The following is a 17,803-nucleotide window of genomic DNA, read 5'->3' as shown; positions in this document are numbered from 1 at the left end:
TTTATTCTGGTGGACCCCTATAACCATTCAATCTTTAAAAACTAGTTTTATAGACACTTCTTTCAAAATTCCTGTTTTGCTTTCCACAAATTAACTTGTGTAGTTTGAACTATTAAAATGTTGGTGAAAGAAACCTCCCTATTTCTACATGTAAAGCAAAATTTGTTCCTTTACCCATCGTATCCTGTTTTGGATCCCCAATTTACTATTTTTCTTGTGCCATCATCATTGTCGTCGTTTAACGTGCCTTTTTGCATGCTGGCATGGGTTGGACGGTTTGACTGGGGACTGGGAAGCCAGGAGGCTGCACCAGCCTCTGGCAAAGTTTCTACAGCTGGATGCTCTTCCTAACGCCAACCACTCCGAGAGTGTAGTGGGTGCTTTTACGTGCCACCTGCACGAGAGCCAGTCAGCAGCCCTGGCAACGATCACGCTTGGATGGTGCTTTTAACATTCCACTGGCATGAGTGCTAATCAGGTGGTACTGTCATCGACCACATCAGCGATTCTGATTTCACTTGCCTCAGTAGGTCTTCACAAGCAAAGTTTATTGTCAAATGAATGAGGGGTATCCATAAGCGGGCTGGTTATACACCACTGGCATAGGCCACGGGTTATGGTCTCACCTGGCTTGTCGGGTCTTCTCAAGCACAGCATATCTCCAAAGGTCTCGGTCACTAATCATTGCCTGGTTGAGGCCCAATGTTTGAAGATCGAGCTTCACCTCCTCATCCTAGGTCTTCCTGGGTCTACCTCTTCCACAGGTTCCCTCAACTGCTTAGGGTGTGACGCTTTTTCACACAGCTGTCCTCATCCATTCGCATCACATGACCATACCACTGCAGTCGTCTCTCTGGCACACCATATCTGATGCTTCTTAAGTCCAACTTTTCGCCAAAAATCCTATATGGATCCTAGTTGAGAACTATTGGTTTACAACATGCTTGACAAGACCCATTGAGCTGATCAAAATTGCAGTTAAGGCAGATACTGGTGCCATGCAAATTAGCACCCGTGCTAGCGGAATGTAAACGCACCCAGTGTCACACAAATGGCACTTGTGCCGGTGGCACATAAAAGCTCCTGTTACACTCTTGGAGTGGTTGGCCTTATGAAGGGCATCCAGCCATAGAAAGCCATGCCAAATCAGACTGGAGTCTGGTGCAGCCTTCCAGCTGGCCAGCCCCGGTCAAACAGTCCAACCCATGCCAGCATGGACAATGGACGTTAAATGATGATGATGATGGCATGATGTCAAGACAAGGAAACACAAACATACACTTATGCACTTAAACAAAGGCTTCTTTCAGTTTCCGTTACCATATCCACTCACAAGGCTTTGGTCAGCCCAGGGTTATAGAAGACATCACTTGCCAGAGGTATCACACAGTGGGACCAAAACCCAGGACCATGAAGTCGGAAGCAACCTTCTTAACCCCAGCTGTGTCTATGCATTTAGTGTTGTGCTTTGAGGGAGATTTGAAGGCTATTTCTAGCAAAAGTGAATGACTACTTATAGGCTCCTCTCATTTGATTTCTTTTTCCTTTTTTTTTTTTACATGTAAGGGAGGCATCCCTGTTCTCCTGTTGGAGATTCCATGGGTTCTCAATTAGAATCTGCCATCAAAATATCATAGAAAGATTTAAAACTCCTGAGTAATTCTTATGATCCCCCCACCCCTCGCAATTGCTCCTGCTTCTGTGAAACAAATCTTCTGTTTTAAAGTGATCTAATTAAAACTTTATCATCAAAATTTCATTTTAAGTTAAGTTCCAAATTTTGATAAATTCTTCATTATTCTCAAAATAATTTACGGGGATGTAAACACACCAGCATCGGTTGTCAAGTGATGCTGGTGAGAGGACAGACAGACAAGCACATACCTATGTACACACACGCATATATATATATATATATACACACATGACGGGTTTCTTTCAGTTTCCGTCTACCAAATCCACTCACAAGGCCTTGGTTGCCCTGAGGCTATAGTAGAAGACACTTGCCCAAGGTGCCATGCAGTGGGACGGAACCTGGAACCATGTAGTTGGTAAGCAAACTACTTACCACACGGCCACTCCTGCACCTATGAGCCAAAAATAATGTGAAAAAATATACAGTACTGTTTCTTATTTCTTTACTGCCCACAAGGGGCTAAACATAGAGGGGACAAACAAGGACAGACAAAGGGATTAAGTCGATTACATCGACCCCAGTGCGTAACTGGTACTTCATTTATCAACCCCGAAAGGATGAAAAGCAAAGTCAACCTTGGCAGAATTTGAACTCAGAACGTCACAGCAGACGAAATACCGCTAAGCATTTCGGCCACCGTGCTAACATTTCTGCCAGCTCGCTGCCTTACTGTTTCTACTTTGCAGATTTTCATCTATCATGGGGTGTTTTGGAACATAACACCCTTGATAGTTGAGGGTTTACTGTAATTTCGTTTAGTCCCAATATGTTACTGGCTGATCCTATTGAGCTGTGAGAGACACAGTGTAGTTGTCTCCCCCTATCTATTCTCATTCTTTCCGATTGACTCAAATGAAGTACTACTTCTCCATTATGATCGGCTGAGTAACAGTGAGCAGTGTTGCCATGTCTAAAACCAATTGCTCAAACCATTCCACGTGTGCTCTTTGTTTTATTCCCTTCCCATCTCCCCCCTACACCCTTGCAACCATTACCCACCCACACTCTCAGTTCTTCTGTCCCCATTCACAACTAGCCAGCGCTGGATTAAGCACGTGCTTAACCCTTTCGTTACTAACCCGGCCGTTGCCGGCCGAAAAAATTTTTGGTTCATAAGACTAACCTGGCCGAGCGTACCCATTGTTATTTAAATGTATATTTGAACCCAATTCTCGTTAATACATTCGTTAAAACACCTGATTTCACTTTGCAAACAGTTGAGTTATTGTCTCCCACATTGTTTGGCGTGATATTTGAACTCAGGGAATTTTGGAAGATTTTTTTCCACATTTTTTGCGGCGTTGATTTTTTTCAACTTTGAAGATGGAGAGGAGTTTCATGCTATCAAGCAGTGATTCCGAATTTGAAGGTTTTTCAACAGAAGATATGGAGATATCGAAGAAAAGAATGAATGAGCTATGAAGAATGTAAACAAACCGGAAAAAAAAAGATAGCTTGCGGTTTCCTGCAACTGTAGATGAAATACGGGCATTTTTTGCCATAAATATTATTATGGATATTAGACAGTTACCCAGAATAACAAATTACTGGAGCGATCAGGAACCTTTTGGCGATGAATATATTTCCAGTATTATGAACGAGTACGATTTGTGAAGCTGAATGAATATTTACATGTGAGAGACACTAGCAGTACCCCCCCCCCCAGTACGTGGAGAACTTTGAGACAAAAATTATGCAATAGAATTGATTAAGAACCCTTTCTTTAATTATGTTCCAAATATCACATTAATATGTTGATAAATAAAAAAGTTACAGGTGTTCAATGAGACTAGTCTAAATTCATGATTATTTTAGAATTTAATTGAAACTCATGAGGGGTGTATTTTGGTCAGAAATATAGTAACGAAAGGGTTAAGGCACCAAGGGAAGTGGGGCACCACAGAAATGGGAAATGGTGATTCCTAGTCTTGCAAGCCATTTGTGCTGGTATCATGAAACAAGTTGCTGTGAAATGGTTGTCGGATCTTGTCAAACCCATGACACCATTGAGCATCATCATTCAGCGTCCATTGCCCATGCTGGTATGGGTTGGACAGTTTGACTGGGCTGGCACGCCGGAAGGCTGCACCAGACTCCAGTCTGATCTGGCATGGTTTTCTCCGGCTGGATGCCCTTCCTAGCGCCAACCACTCCAAGAGTGTAATGTGTGCTTTTATGTGCCACCAGCATGGGTGCCACCGGCATGGGTGCCATCTGTGTGCCAATTTGCATGACACTGGTATCTGCCACAACTGTGATTTCAAGCACGACATAATGCCAAAGGTCTTGGTCATTGACTCCGTGAGGCCCAACACTCAAAAGGAACTCAGCCACAACATTTACATTAAATGACGATATATACATTAAGATTCTTTCAGTTTCCATTTACCAAATGCACTTACAAGGATTTGGTCAGCAAGTGTAGATGACAGTTACCCAAGGTGCTGTGTAGTGGGACTGAACCCCAAACCATATGCATGGGAAGCCAGCTTCTTAACCACACAGCCATGCCTTCAATAAAATCTATAAATATAAAAAGGGAAAATTTCTCTTTTGTCTTTTTCAGAAATTTATCCATGATCCATACACGACTACATTGGGAGGTTTTTCAAAAGTCACGAGTTTCTTCCGAGATGCTCTCCTACAACCGTCTCACATGAATTCTCGTCCACTTGATGAAATAGCTGTCATGTTTAACGAAGACTTACCTGGCATGGAGATTAACCAACAAGACGAACCAGGTTTTGAAGTTATCACAAAGGTATATTGTTTGTCTTTTTTTAACCTTAGGTTATTATGAGATTTTTGATGTATCTTTTTTTTTCTTTCCTTTCTTCTCATTAAAAGAACTGTTTAAGACGACCTTTTATTCAATTCTTAATTTTTTTAGTATCCGAAACGATTTATATCGAGTAAGTTGGTAAGTAGTGTTTTAAGAATTGCTAGTTTTATTTTAGTTCAAATGGTTAGTGTCGGAGGAAGAAAAGGAGAGGAAGGATGAAATCGGATGGGGTTTCCTCTTGTAGTTTGTGAATGATAGTGTTGTTGGTTATAAAGTTTCAGCAAGTCAGTCACTTGTTCACTGCTTTTCTGACAGAGCAACAATAACGAGAGTGTCTATAATTTGGTGTGGAACAAATATCTCAAGGGACTTTGTTCTTAGAGCACAAGTTTCTCAGTTTTCTTCTTGACGTTTTTATTCTTTCACTGATACTCGCAAGAGTGGCTGTGTGGTAAGTAGCTTGCTTACCAACCACATGGTTCCGGTTTCAGTCCCACTGTGTGGCACCTTGGGCCAACCAAAGCCTTGTGAGTGGTTTTGGTAGACAGAAAGTGAAAGAGGCATGTCGTATGTGTATATATATATATATATATATATATGTATATATATGTATATATATATATATGTGTGTGTGTGTGTATGTTTGTGTGTCTGTGTTTGTCCTCCCAACATCATTTGACAACCAATGCTAGTGCGTTTACATCCCCATAACTTAGTGGTTTGGCAAAAGAGACCAATAGAATAAGTACTAGGCTTACAAAGAATAAGTCCTGGGGTCAATTTGCTTTAGCATGGCTGCAGTCAGATGACTGAAACAAAGTAAAAGAATATATCAGTGAAAGGCACGCATGCACACACACTCACACACACACACAGTCATGCACGCACACACACATGCACACAAGGCTTTGCACAGTTTCTGTCCACCAAATTCCATGTACAAGCTATTGGTTAATCCAAGGCTATGCAAAGTAGAAGACGCTAGCCCAAGATTCTGCACATAGGGTTTGACCCTGGAACCACATTTTTTCAAAGCAAACCGCTTAACCACGTAGCCATAAATCCCTTAATATTATTCACCATTCTTAAAGTTCCTTCCAGCCAGGGCTTAAACCCAGTTTCCATGGTGATGGAATGAGATGACTACTGCCCCTGGATAGGGTGCTAGTCTCACAGGCCACTTTCTCTTTCAGACAATCTGGTACCTATTTCTCATACTAGGGGTAAAAGCTTACTGCTAAGATTCATGCCAAAATGCCTGCAACAGATATGACTTCAAAGTTTATAAGTTAGGAGTGCCAGTGCCAGTGCCACCGGACTGGCTCCCATGCTGGTGGCACGTAAAAAGCACCATTCAAGCATGGTTGATTCCAGTGCTGCCAGACTGGCCCTCATGCAAGGAGCGCGTAAAAAGCACCGACTACACTCTCGGAGTGGTTGGCATTAGGAAGGGCATCCAGCTGTAGAAACATTGCCAGATCAGATTGGAGCCTGGTGCAGCCTTCTGGCTTGCCAGTCAAACTGTCCAACCCATGCCAGCATGGAAAGCGGATGTTGAATGACGATGATGATGATGGCATGTTATTCTTCTCCCCAAAGTTTGGCATTTGAAACACATCATCCAAGTATCAGAGGTCATGTTAAAAGATTTTAAGTAGTTTGTTTGTGTTATAATACAAAGTCCAGTGTATATTCTCTTGTTGGTGTCTGTTTCTTTTGTTGTTGTATAAATATATCTTTTAACTTCTTGGCTTACATAGAAACCTCTATAACCAGAAAATGTTCACCTAAGACTGGGGGGGGGGGGGGAGTGAAAAGGAAATGGTGAAATGTGCACAATTCCAGCCACAATAGAGACAGGCAGACATGTGAAAATAATTTCAAACTTGTTCCATTTCAAATGTTTTATGGAAATCACATGAATGCACGAGAGAAAAAGGACCCCTTGTTTTCTTTTATGAATCGATAGAGTGTTACTTGTTTTCTTTTGAAATAGTGAACAATGTATCTTTTCTTTATTTAATTCCCTTCTTTTCCACAAGAACGGTAACTGTAGTTTGATTACAAAGTCATGTCTGTAGATGCTTGCATTTTTAATGATGTCTGAAAATTTGGTGGCACCGATCCTGAAAGATTCATTCCCCCACCCCTCTAGTTGTGTTGTGTTCTTCATGCATGGTTCTTCATTTTGTCCATGTTGATTGTTGATTAAATTAGTATTTTTAAAATTTATTCATATATACAGAAATAAATGTCTTTTATTATCAAACGCATGATAATGCTAATAAATAGCATGAACAGGATAAATTATCCATACATTGCAGAAAAATACGTCACCGGCCAGCCATGAGACTCAAACTCACATCCCTGTGATTACGCGTCAAGTGCTTTACCATTAAGCTAAACTGCCCAGTAATGAATTCTTCTGCTGTTTTAGAACTTATAAATTTAGCTTTATAAGACGCTATGGATAATTTATCCTGATCACGCTATTTATACCATTATCACACGTTTGAGAATAAAAAAATTTATTTCTGTATCTTTCGATACATCTCAACACTTCTAAAAACAAACTTTGTTTACTTTCATCGTAAATTATTTATATATATATATATATTTTTTTTTTTGCAAACAGTTAAAAGTAGACCTTCCTAATATCCTAGGTTTCAGTATTTGGTAAAATGTGTTCATTTCAGGGTCACAAGATTGCTGTTGTATCCTCCTCCTCCTCCTCATCATCATTGTTTAACGTCTGCCTTACATGCTGGCATGGGTTGGACGGTTTGACAGGAGCTGACCAGGCTGAAGCCTGTCTGGTGTGGCATGGTTTTTACAACTGGATGCCCTTCCTAACACCAACCAACCAACCAGCAGTGTGTATAATAAAGTTCTACTCAGAAGAGAATGTGTTTGAGATAAGTAGGGTATGGCACGAATAGATTTCTTTTGGAATAAAAACAGACCATTATCTCCCCCCCCCCCCCCCCAAGGAAGGGAAGGAGCAAAACGGCTGAGATTGAGAAGTTTGCTTCTTAACCACATGGCTTTAGGTTCTGTATCACTTTACAACACCTTTGGAAAATGTCTTTTATAATCCCAGGTTGATGAGTTTGGGAGATGGAAACTGAAAGAAGCCTATTGTGTGTTAATGTTAACTACCTGTAGTTGCAGCTCAGCTCCAAACAGTGACGTCACCCTTTGTAGCTGGGTTGCAACTGGTGATGTTTGCTGACATTCCCTGTCAGCAGAATCCTCTAACTCAGCAACTCTCTCAAATTCCTCAAGAACAGAAAAACAAATCCTGTACTTGAAAAATAGATACAAGTTGGAGACAGAATATACAGCCCTAAAAATCCTGCACCTGCAAGCTAAGCCAGCGTGGGAAAACAAGGAATATATGAAACGAATGATATTGTTTGTTCATTTGGTTTTCATGAGAGTATGGTTTGGGCAGAAGCAGATTTTGAAGTGGGTTTTTTATGGCCAAATCTAACTCCTGTAGCCAACTCTTACCTGTTTTTCCAGAAAGAGATTCTTATTGCAGAGAATTCAAAAGCACGAAGCTAGGAGGGGTTTTTGTCTTGCAAGTTACTTGGTCGGTGCTGGTGCCTTGTAAAAAGCACTGATGTTAGTGCAAGATAGGAGGCAATTGTGCTGGTGCCATGTAAAATGTACTGGTAATGGTGCTATGTAAAAAGTGCCTAGTGGTTGGCATTAGAAAGGGCATCCATTCATAGAAACCATGTCAGAGCAAACAATGGAGCCTGGTGTGATCCCTAATATTACCAGCTCCTGTCAAACCCATACCAGCATGGAAAATGGACATTGATGATGATGAAAGCTAATGGATAATTTTGTTGACCAAATTTCACCTGTTGAGTCAAGGAACTTGAAATGGTTTTATAAACATTCCTGAAAATATTCATATAACAGGATTCTTTTAGTTTCTGCCTTCTCGACTCCTTCACAAAGTATTGGTAGACTGGAGGGGGGGGGGTTAGAATAGAAGACAAATGGTCAGTGTGTCATGTAGTGGAATTAGAACCTAGAACTCATCGGTAGTCCATTTCATTAGCAATATGATCTTAAAGGTATTAGGTAATCCAAGAAGTTCCTCTAGAATATACTGCTCAATGACAAAAGTGTTTTGAGTTACAATGAGAAATATGATAAACTGATACATCGAGGCCCTTCGGGTTTTTTCCTTGTGCAAACCAAATGTCCAAGACTTTGTATTTGCATATCATTTGACAAAGACTAAGGTTGATGATTAAAAAAAAAATCTAGCTTTAACCCAACCATGACCTACCATATCCATTTGTAAATGTCAGGTTTTATATAAATGTTTTTCTGTTGCATTTTTCCTTTTTTGATATCAAATTTGTTTTATATTTTACATTCTGTATATTGTTTATATTGTGTGCACGGCAAAAGTTGGATGTCTGCATGTATGTACATGTGTATGTAGCATGTATTACTAAATACACACACCTCCTCCAAATACAAAAAAACATACACTCTACTGTAATATACTCTCGACAAATCTCTTAACCCCTTCGTGCTGATCGTCCGTTTAAACTGACCCTTAATTTTTAAGGGTATAAGACAAATACTTGACACAAATTGTTATTTGTGTATGATCTGTATCAAAGAATGAAACAAGTTCTGAATGAAATGGATTTCAATGAAATTTTTTCAGCTGTTACTTTGGTCAGAATAATATCTGTGAATTTTTCAGGCAATTTTATTCACAAGAAAAATTTCGGCACAAAAGGGTTAAACAATTACATCATAAAATATATGACTTGTTGATTGTATATACAACATGATTGATATTCAGGAAGGTCTGCCTGTCTTTCTTTTCTCTTAATGCCAAGCACCCTCCACCCCTTCAGTCTTTGTCTATCATATGGCCTTACTTTATCATCTCCCTCTCTCTCACCTTGTCCTTTCATCATTATCCTGTTAACGTCCACTTTTCCATGCTTGCATGGGTCAGACAGAATTTGTTGAGATAGGTCTTGGTCTTCTAAACCTGAATGCCCTTCCTGTTTCCAAGCAAGGTAATATTTCCCCATGGCTGGACATGTTTTTCACACAAGACTGGAAATAAATAACCTCACCTGTATGATGATATTCATCTACAAGTATCACCTGAATGTCAAGACTGAGGTATACACACAGACACACAGAGTTTTGTCTACCACATCCACTCACATGATTTTGTCACATATTCTCTGTCATAAGGCCCTTTCTCTCTTTTTACCATCTCTGTCTTTCTCATGCCCTTCCTTTGTCACATCCCCCCCTCTCTCTCTCTCAGACCTCCTGTATATTGTTAAACTTGTAATATATATCCTATCTCATACACATTTATACACACTTTCATGATTTAACCATCAAACCTAGATATGTTTTTTTGTTTTTTTATTTTTATCCTTGTTTTATTCATGCATGTTGCCTCTCTCTCACATTCTCCTCTTTTAGAGCCCCTAATTTTCTTCCCATATTTGCCTGTGCATGCTTGCATCATTTGATCCTCCCTTTATTAAAATTCATCTTCCAGTCCTATTTCTTTCATCTACCTGTTTCCCCACCATCGCAATAGCTGAGGTTCTGGACCCATTTCCCCCCTCCCCTCTTTTCTCCCAGACTTCTTCAGAAATCAGAGAGAGAAACAACAATTCCAAGTTTTCATATTTTTTGTTGTATTTTTATTTTTACTTTTATTTAAATCAGTGTTTCTCAACCAATTTTTTTTTGCCTCTGGATCCCTGTGATTCAAATTCCACAGAGGTCGACTTTACCTTTCATCCTTTCAGGGTCGATAAATTAAGTACCAGTTGTGTACTGGGTTCGATCTAATCGACTGGCACCCTCCCCCAAAATTTCAGGCCTTGTGCCTTTTGTAGAATTTTGTCAAGAATTTGTTAAAATATTTTGTCTGTTGTAGAAGTATTATTGCACATATTTTAACAACCAAATCGTATAAGGATCCCCAAGGGTTACGTGGACCCTGGTTGAGAACCACTGTTTTAAATGATAAATTCAAGCTACCGGTATTTTTTTGTTTTTGTTTTTTTTTTCTTTTCCCCAACTTTCTTTCTTTCAGAAACCAGACAAAGTACACTCAGTCAGGTTTAGACAGAACAATCAAACCAAGTTCAAAAGGGTAAAAAAAAAAAAAAAAATTAACAAAAATAAAATCTAAAAAATAAACGTAAAACATCTAGGAAAGCTTTATTATTTGGTTTGAATAACTCCACTGCTAACCACCAGTTCCTTCTCTGGAACAGTAGCTCTTCATTTCAGTAGACTAGTTTAGTGTGTGTGTGTGTGTGTGTGTGTTTTACTGGTACACTATTTCTATCACCCACAGTCACTGCACTTTTATCAACAAAACTATAACCCTTATTTCTTATTTGTGGACTTTAGTGCATAACCTTAGGTTTAATGCTTTTTGAATTTGCTATTTTCAAATACTCAACATAGAAAATGGTGTTAAAACGTTTCCATTTTGGATTTGGCAATGTGAGATTTTATAAGACTTATAACATTTTACTGGTATGCATGTGTGTGTGTGTGTGTGTGTGTGTGAATATATATATGTATTTCTGTGAGTGTTAGAGGTTGGGAAACCAACCAAGGGATAATGCCTATCCAATATATTGCTGGTAGTGTTCCCAATTATTCATACCCAAATGCTGGTTATTGTGTGGCAATCTCGCAATATGGGCGGGGGTAAAAAGTGGTTTACCCTTAATTTCTATGGCAAATAAGAAAATGGAGAAGATACAAAACGACATACATCAGCCGGTAGACATTCCAGTGTGTCTATTTATTCCAAAGCATTCGAAAGTATTAGAAGAAAACAAACACATGTAGTAAAATTATGATATATAATGAGGAGACGTGTTATTCTGTCTCTAAATTATATGTTAGTGTTTTGGCATAGCCACTGATGAGAACTTCGCGTAGCAAATTATTTTATTTGCTAATTAGAATTTGAAACCTAGCTATGGCTGTACAAAACAAGGTAAAAGTTTTTATTTTTCATTCCTTTCAAAATTGCTCTTAAATGTGGTTTTGGATGTTTTGACTGCTCCTTCTAGCAAGTAAGGCTGCCTGTTAAGGGTCGCCTCTTTTGTGTTTAAATGTACACTAATTTTATATATATATATACACACACACACACACACACACACACACACACACACACACACACACACGCACAGGTGGATAGTTAGGTTGGCCATTTAGGATTTTTATCTGAATTATCATCATCATCAAACATCCGTTTTCCATGCTGGCATGGGTTGGGTGGTTTGACAAGGTGGCAAACCAGAGAGCTGCACCAAACACCAACTGTCTGTTTTGGCATGGTTTCTACAGCTTGATGCCCTTCCTAATGCCAACCACTTCATTTATTGATGAAGCTCTTGTATGAAGTCTCGAAGTTCTATTCAGGTCTTTGGAAATGGTCTGGTGGAGTCAAAAGGCATTGGAATTAGTATATCTTGTCATCTATTTTTGTGTGAAATGTTAAAAGTGTTGCTTAGATTGGCTTTAAAATGTTATCCTGCTGCAATTAGAACCTATATATCTATTTTTGTACACTGGTGGTTTGTTGTCATAATCTCGGTAGATGTTGGTGCTCGTAGATTCAAGGTTTTGCTGACTGGCACTTGAATCCAACACTCCAGCATTTAATATCTTAGAACAATGAAGCCTACAATGGGCTAACATTTATACATCTGTACCTTATTCTGTCGGTATATAATTCAGTATTTTTTATTATGGAAACTGGTAGAAGCTTTAGCTATAACTAGTAAACAGTCTGGCTTGGAAAAGGAATATACTTTTGTGTATGTGTGTGTGTGTGTGTATAGTGATGTATTCTGTGTTTACTCAAGTGCAGTGCAATTTCAAACATAATGTGGTCCCTTTTTGTATCTTAAAAATTTATCTGTAGTATAATAATAGCCACCGATGTTAACCCTGGTATTTTTGGTGTTTTATTTTAAATTTCTGGCATCATGTACGAGTAAATACAGTACATATAAACACACGTGCATACATAGACTTGTGTGTGTGTGTGTATATATACATATATATACAATATCTCAAATTTGGAATTCTAAGAAAAATATACTTTTGCAGAATCTACTCTCAATATACAAAGCAATCAACCAAATATAAATTAAAGATGATAAATGCCTATCATAAATATATACACACACACTTATATATATACACACATGCACACTTATATATTTTAGTGCTTTGAATTTTCTAGCATTTTGCAAGTAACATCAAAAATTAAAATCCTGTGTGAGAGACCTGGTTTTCTCCACGGCCATTTTACTTAATCTTTTTTTACGATATTATTATTCCAAATTCTTGGGACCAGTGTGTGTGTATATATACACACATATATATGAGACACACACACACATATAACTCTTAAACTAACTCTCTCCAAGTGTTTTCCAATGTTTTTTTTTTTGGCATGCTTTATTTTAACTTTGCTCACGTTTTGCATTTATATACCACCCTCCTGTATAATAAACCCCCAAACTACCCCCTGTTTGGTGTAACTAGTAGTTTATGCTGGCATGGTTTTCTTTTAACTGCTTTTTTCTTATATTTTTCTCATTACTGCTTTTATATTTTTATTTCAATGTAATTTGTTTTTGTTTTATTTTTCAAAGATTTTTGACAAAATATTTCAAAATTTGTTGTTGTTTGAACCATTTTAAAATCTATGTTTGCGGAATTCTAATCTAATTTTTAATTCCTGAATCTTTTATGTGTCTTTTACCGAGAAATAATTCTTCCACTTGGACTCAATCCTTTCAGCCACTTTCTTCATTTGTTATCTCTGTGAGTAAAAAATGTCACAAGCCACCTAGGAACCTTCTCCGTAGTTATTCAGCTGCTAAATTTCTCAATTCACACCTTACCGCCACCACCATCATCATTTAATGTCCGTTTTCCAATCTGGCATAGGTTGGACAGGAACTGGTAAGCTGGAAGGCTGTACCAGGTTCCAGTAATCTATTTTGGCATGGTCTCCACAGTTTCCTGACACCAACCATCTTTTAACAAAATGGATGCATTGAACATTACCATCCAGAATATACTTTGTGGACTCTCTTGTGACGGATGTGGGTTTTGCAGTTTCTTGCTGAAAAACCTGCTCAGATGGTTTGTTTATAGTGATCAAACATATGCGCTGTACATCATTTCACTCCCTCCATCAAATTGGTGTTACCTGTACAGGTGCATGGTGTGCCCCCTCATCAGATGTTGAAGTAATTGCAGAGCATCATTGACTGATATGGAGTAAAGATTGTTTGCCAACATAACATGGCAGCCCTGGTTTAGGATGAATGTTGCTGTAATTTAGCCCCAGGAGACATCGTCTCCAGCCGGGCATATGACACGATCTGTGTCCTTATATTTTCGAACAAGGGAATCTAGCACCCACCACTCAGCTCAAAACAATATCTGTGTATCACAATTTCCGGGTTATTTCCCTTCATCAGCTGAACAATTATTCTTTGCTAATAAAAGGAAATAACCCGGAAATCGTGATACACAGATATTATTTTGAACTGAGTTGGGGTGCTAGATTCCCTTGTTTGAAAATATAAGGACACAGATTGTGTCGTATAGCCAGCTGGAGATGATGTCTCCTGGCGCTAAATTACTGCAGCATTCGTCCTAAACCAGGACTGCCATGTTATGCCAGCAAACAGTCTTTACTCCATAGTACTGTTGCTGAATATCTCTCGGTGTGAGATTTAAAAATAGTAGTTTTCTGATTGACTGATGTTTTGCTCAAGAACAAAACGTGTTACTTGTTCTGGGGATTGAAACCTTGGTCTTTAGGTTGTCATTGCAACATCCTAGCCACTATGCCATGCACCTTCACATCCAGGATATATAATGCCTGAAAAACGGGGGATGGTCATGGCTGGGGTGTCTTTGATTACAGGTCTGCTCTGTTGACCTGGTGCTAAACACCGTGGAAGTTTAAAATGACATCACCATCTGACTTTGCTAGTAAACTGATTTCTGTTGGTTCTCATTGCAAAACCTACTTGAGACTTGGTAGAGGAATCTAGAATCCTATGTTCAACATAAGTAAACCATTTGTGGTACCGATTCCATGGTCTGTTCTTTGCTGGGAGTAAGACTTTGACCAAACTGTTGGAAGCAGTTTTAGGATTCTGTATCCAATGACGTCAATGGCTCAATAGAAAGATCTCAGACTCTTTGATGCGTTTTCAATCCTGGAGTGATTGAACACAGGAGTTTACCTCAAACAAACAGCACAAAGTGTGTAGAGTGCAGAAAGTAATTAATATAATTACTCTTAGAAGTTAATTTAATGATGATATAATTAGAACAACAGGAAGAACAACATTAAACACTGTTAAGGAATGAAACTTAAGAATATAAGCAGGAAAGCGTAAATTTTACATGTACTTCATACTTTGTATTCAACAGCTGTTTCATTAAGATAAACATTACTAAATGTATAATTACGTAATTTTGATACATAATTAATTTCAAAGCTATTTTTACTCAAAAATAGGATATATGTTTTGTCCCTCTTGGATTTACTTCACTGTAACAATGTGTTGAAGTTTTAATTAACTGCTATTTATTAATTGAATTCCTAATTACTGTGGATTTATTTTTGATGTTTACACATCAGTTCTCTATATGGATCTTAGACTTTATGTAAACAATGAAACAGCTTTTCTCTTCACCTAAAAGACAGGCTTTGAGATGTGTTATATAATGTGTAACAAAACATGCTAAAGTACTGCTAGGACAGTGATTGTACAGTTGTTACAATTTAAAACATTTATACAAAATACAGTTCTACATTATTTACAATTGACGGATATTTGTCCTCATCTCATTCGTTGTTAACACAACGTTTCGGCTGATATACCCTCCAGCCTTCATCAGGTGTCTTGGGGAAATTTTGAACCTGGTTTCTCACTCATAAGGTATTTTTCGATATTATTATTCAGGTCACTGCTTGGAATTGAACTCGGAATCTTGGGTTAGCCTGTGCTCTTAACCACTATGCCATATGCCTGTAGTGGTTAAGAGTGCAGGTTACTAACCCCAAGATTCCGAGTTCGATTCCAGGCAGTGACCTGAATAATAATAATAATAATAATAACATCAAAAAATACCTTAGGAATGAGAACCCAGGTTCAAAATTTCCCCCAAGAAACCTGATGAAGGCTGGAGGGTATATCAGCCGAAACGCTGTGTTAACAACAAACAAGATGAGGACAAATATCCGTCAAATGTCAATTATGTAAATAAATTCCTCATCTCTGAAATATAGAAAATCCAGTTCTGTTGTCTTCATTTTCTTCTAAAACAGTGTTTTGCCTTTTTGTCATATTGTCTTATAAACATATTTCCCATGTTCTCTGTTATTGTTTATATATTTCCCCTTTTGTTTCTATTCTAAAAGACCAAACTACCGCCACCACCTGAAACAAGCAGAGGAGAACCACTTCAAGCTCACCAGTGGACTAGTTTCCTGGATGCAGAAGGCAAGGTTACTAATATTGACGAAGTGAAGAAAATTATATTTCGAGGTGTAAGTGAATTGCTTTTCTATGTTTTTTTAGTTATTACAAGCAAAATACATTGATAGTTTCAAATTTGTCCCTTGTGTATCTAGTAGACTGCATAAGTCATAAGAAATTATAGACAGAGAGAGAGAGAAATATAAATGAGGAAAATGATATGACAGGGTATACTTGTCCAAGTATCTAAGGAAGGAAAGGAATACTTAAAGATAGCATCATTATTTAACGTCCGTTTTCCCATGTTGGCATGGGTTAGGTGGTTTGATAGTTGAAGAGCTGCAGCAGGCTCCAATTGTCTGTTTTGGCACAGTTTCTATGGCTGGATGCCTTTCCTAACACCAACTACTTCACAGAGTGTACCGGGTGCTTTTTACATGGCACCAGCAGCAGTGTTTTCTATTTGGCACCATCCCAGTTGACAGTCGAGTGTACCATGCTGTTCCAGACCAGTGATGAGTGAATCAGTGTTAAACGAGGCTGTATGTATGAACACTTTAATGTCTAACTCCATACAAATAATGTGAAATGACAACTGAGGGAATAATTTTGGGGATTCAGATTTTATGGGGTTTTTTCTCTCCTAAAGTTTTTACCATTTTGATTTACCATGTTCTTCATCTTCTCCACTAACTTTAGGGTATTGAACCTACAATGCGTGTTGAAGTTTGGAAGTTTCTCTTAGATTATTATAAATGGGACTCAACAAAGAAGAGTAGAGAGGAAGAACGAAAGAGAAAAGTGTAAGTTTTCTTTCTAATTATCTAATTGGAAATTATCATTGTTATCATTTTATTTTAATAACCCTACCACCTCTCCAATTATATTGTTTATTAGTTTGGTAAGATGAAGGAAATTTAGCTACTGTTTCTAGCAGATCAAGCAGTGATTTGCATCATAACGTTGCACACAGACCACACCTGTTGACCATATATCTCATTCTTGTACCTTAAAGGTGTCCCTTGACACCTTATCATCATCTTTTCCCTTTTCTTCCTTTCCAACTTCTACAGCAAGACACTTGTTCCTGTCCTTCTATCATAATTCTTGTATGTTTATACGTGTCTTGTGTGGCCACCTAGAATTTGCAGATGCACAGGAATATATAGGGAAATACAGAATGGAACATATCTAAATTGTCTCACTACATCTATGTAATTAAATAAGGTCTAAATCTATTGAGACCTGGTCTATTATTGGAGTAAAGATTGTTTGCCAACATAACATGGCAGTCCTGGTTTAGGACGAATGTTGCTGTAATTTAGCCACAGGAGACATCGTCTCCAGCTGGCTATACGACACGATCTGTGTCCTTGTATTTTTCAACAATGGAATCTAGTACCCCCACTCAGTTCAAAACAATGTCTGTATATCGTTATTTCCCTTCATCAGCACAGAATAATTGTTTGGCTAGAGGTGGCACTGCTAAATTCCCGTTCGAAATATATAGTTTTCAAAGTAACAACTAGTCACTGATCTATAAATTAGAAAATTACTATTTTTAAATTACAGCAATATTAGTCCTAAACCAGGACCGCCATGTTATGTCAGCAAACAACCTTTACTCCAGTACTTTATTCCAAAGTACTGGAGTAAACAGTACTTTACTCCAAAGTACTGTTGCTGAATGTCTTACGTTGTGAGATTTAAAAAATAGTAATTTTGTAATGGTCTATTATTGTTAGAAATTTAAATACT

At 38.2% G+C, this 17,803-nt stretch overlaps 1 protein-coding gene across 4 annotated transcripts in view; it reads left to right on the top strand.

Moving 5' to 3' along the window:
- Positions 1 to 17,803, top strand: part of LOC106873698 (TBC1 domain family member 15-like) — a 55,660-nt gene that overhangs the window by 27,086 nt on the left and 10,771 nt on the right. For 2 of the 4 annotated variants that reach the window (XM_089348246.1, XM_089348245.1), the window contains 4 exons: positions 4,263 to 4,457; positions 10,591 to 10,650; positions 15,988 to 16,116; positions 16,745 to 16,848. In XM_089348246.1, coding sequence (XP_089204372.1) covers positions 4,263 to 4,457; positions 10,591 to 10,650; positions 15,988 to 16,116; positions 16,745 to 16,848 — 488 coding nt within the window. The remainder of the gene's footprint in view (positions 1 to 4,262; positions 4,458 to 10,590; positions 10,651 to 15,987; positions 16,117 to 16,744; positions 16,849 to 17,803) is intronic. The other 2 variants (XM_089348248.1, XM_089348247.1) reach the window with 1 other exon arrangement.

This window comes from Octopus bimaculoides, chromosome 2, assembly GCF_046866305.1.
Source record: "Octopus bimaculoides isolate indiv1 chromosome 2, ASM4686630v1, whole genome shotgun sequence".
In the NCBI taxonomy this organism is placed as follows: Eukaryota; Metazoa; Mollusca; class Cephalopoda; order Octopoda; family Octopodidae; genus Octopus; species Octopus bimaculoides.
This window is presented reverse-complemented; position numbering and strand designations above follow the sequence as displayed.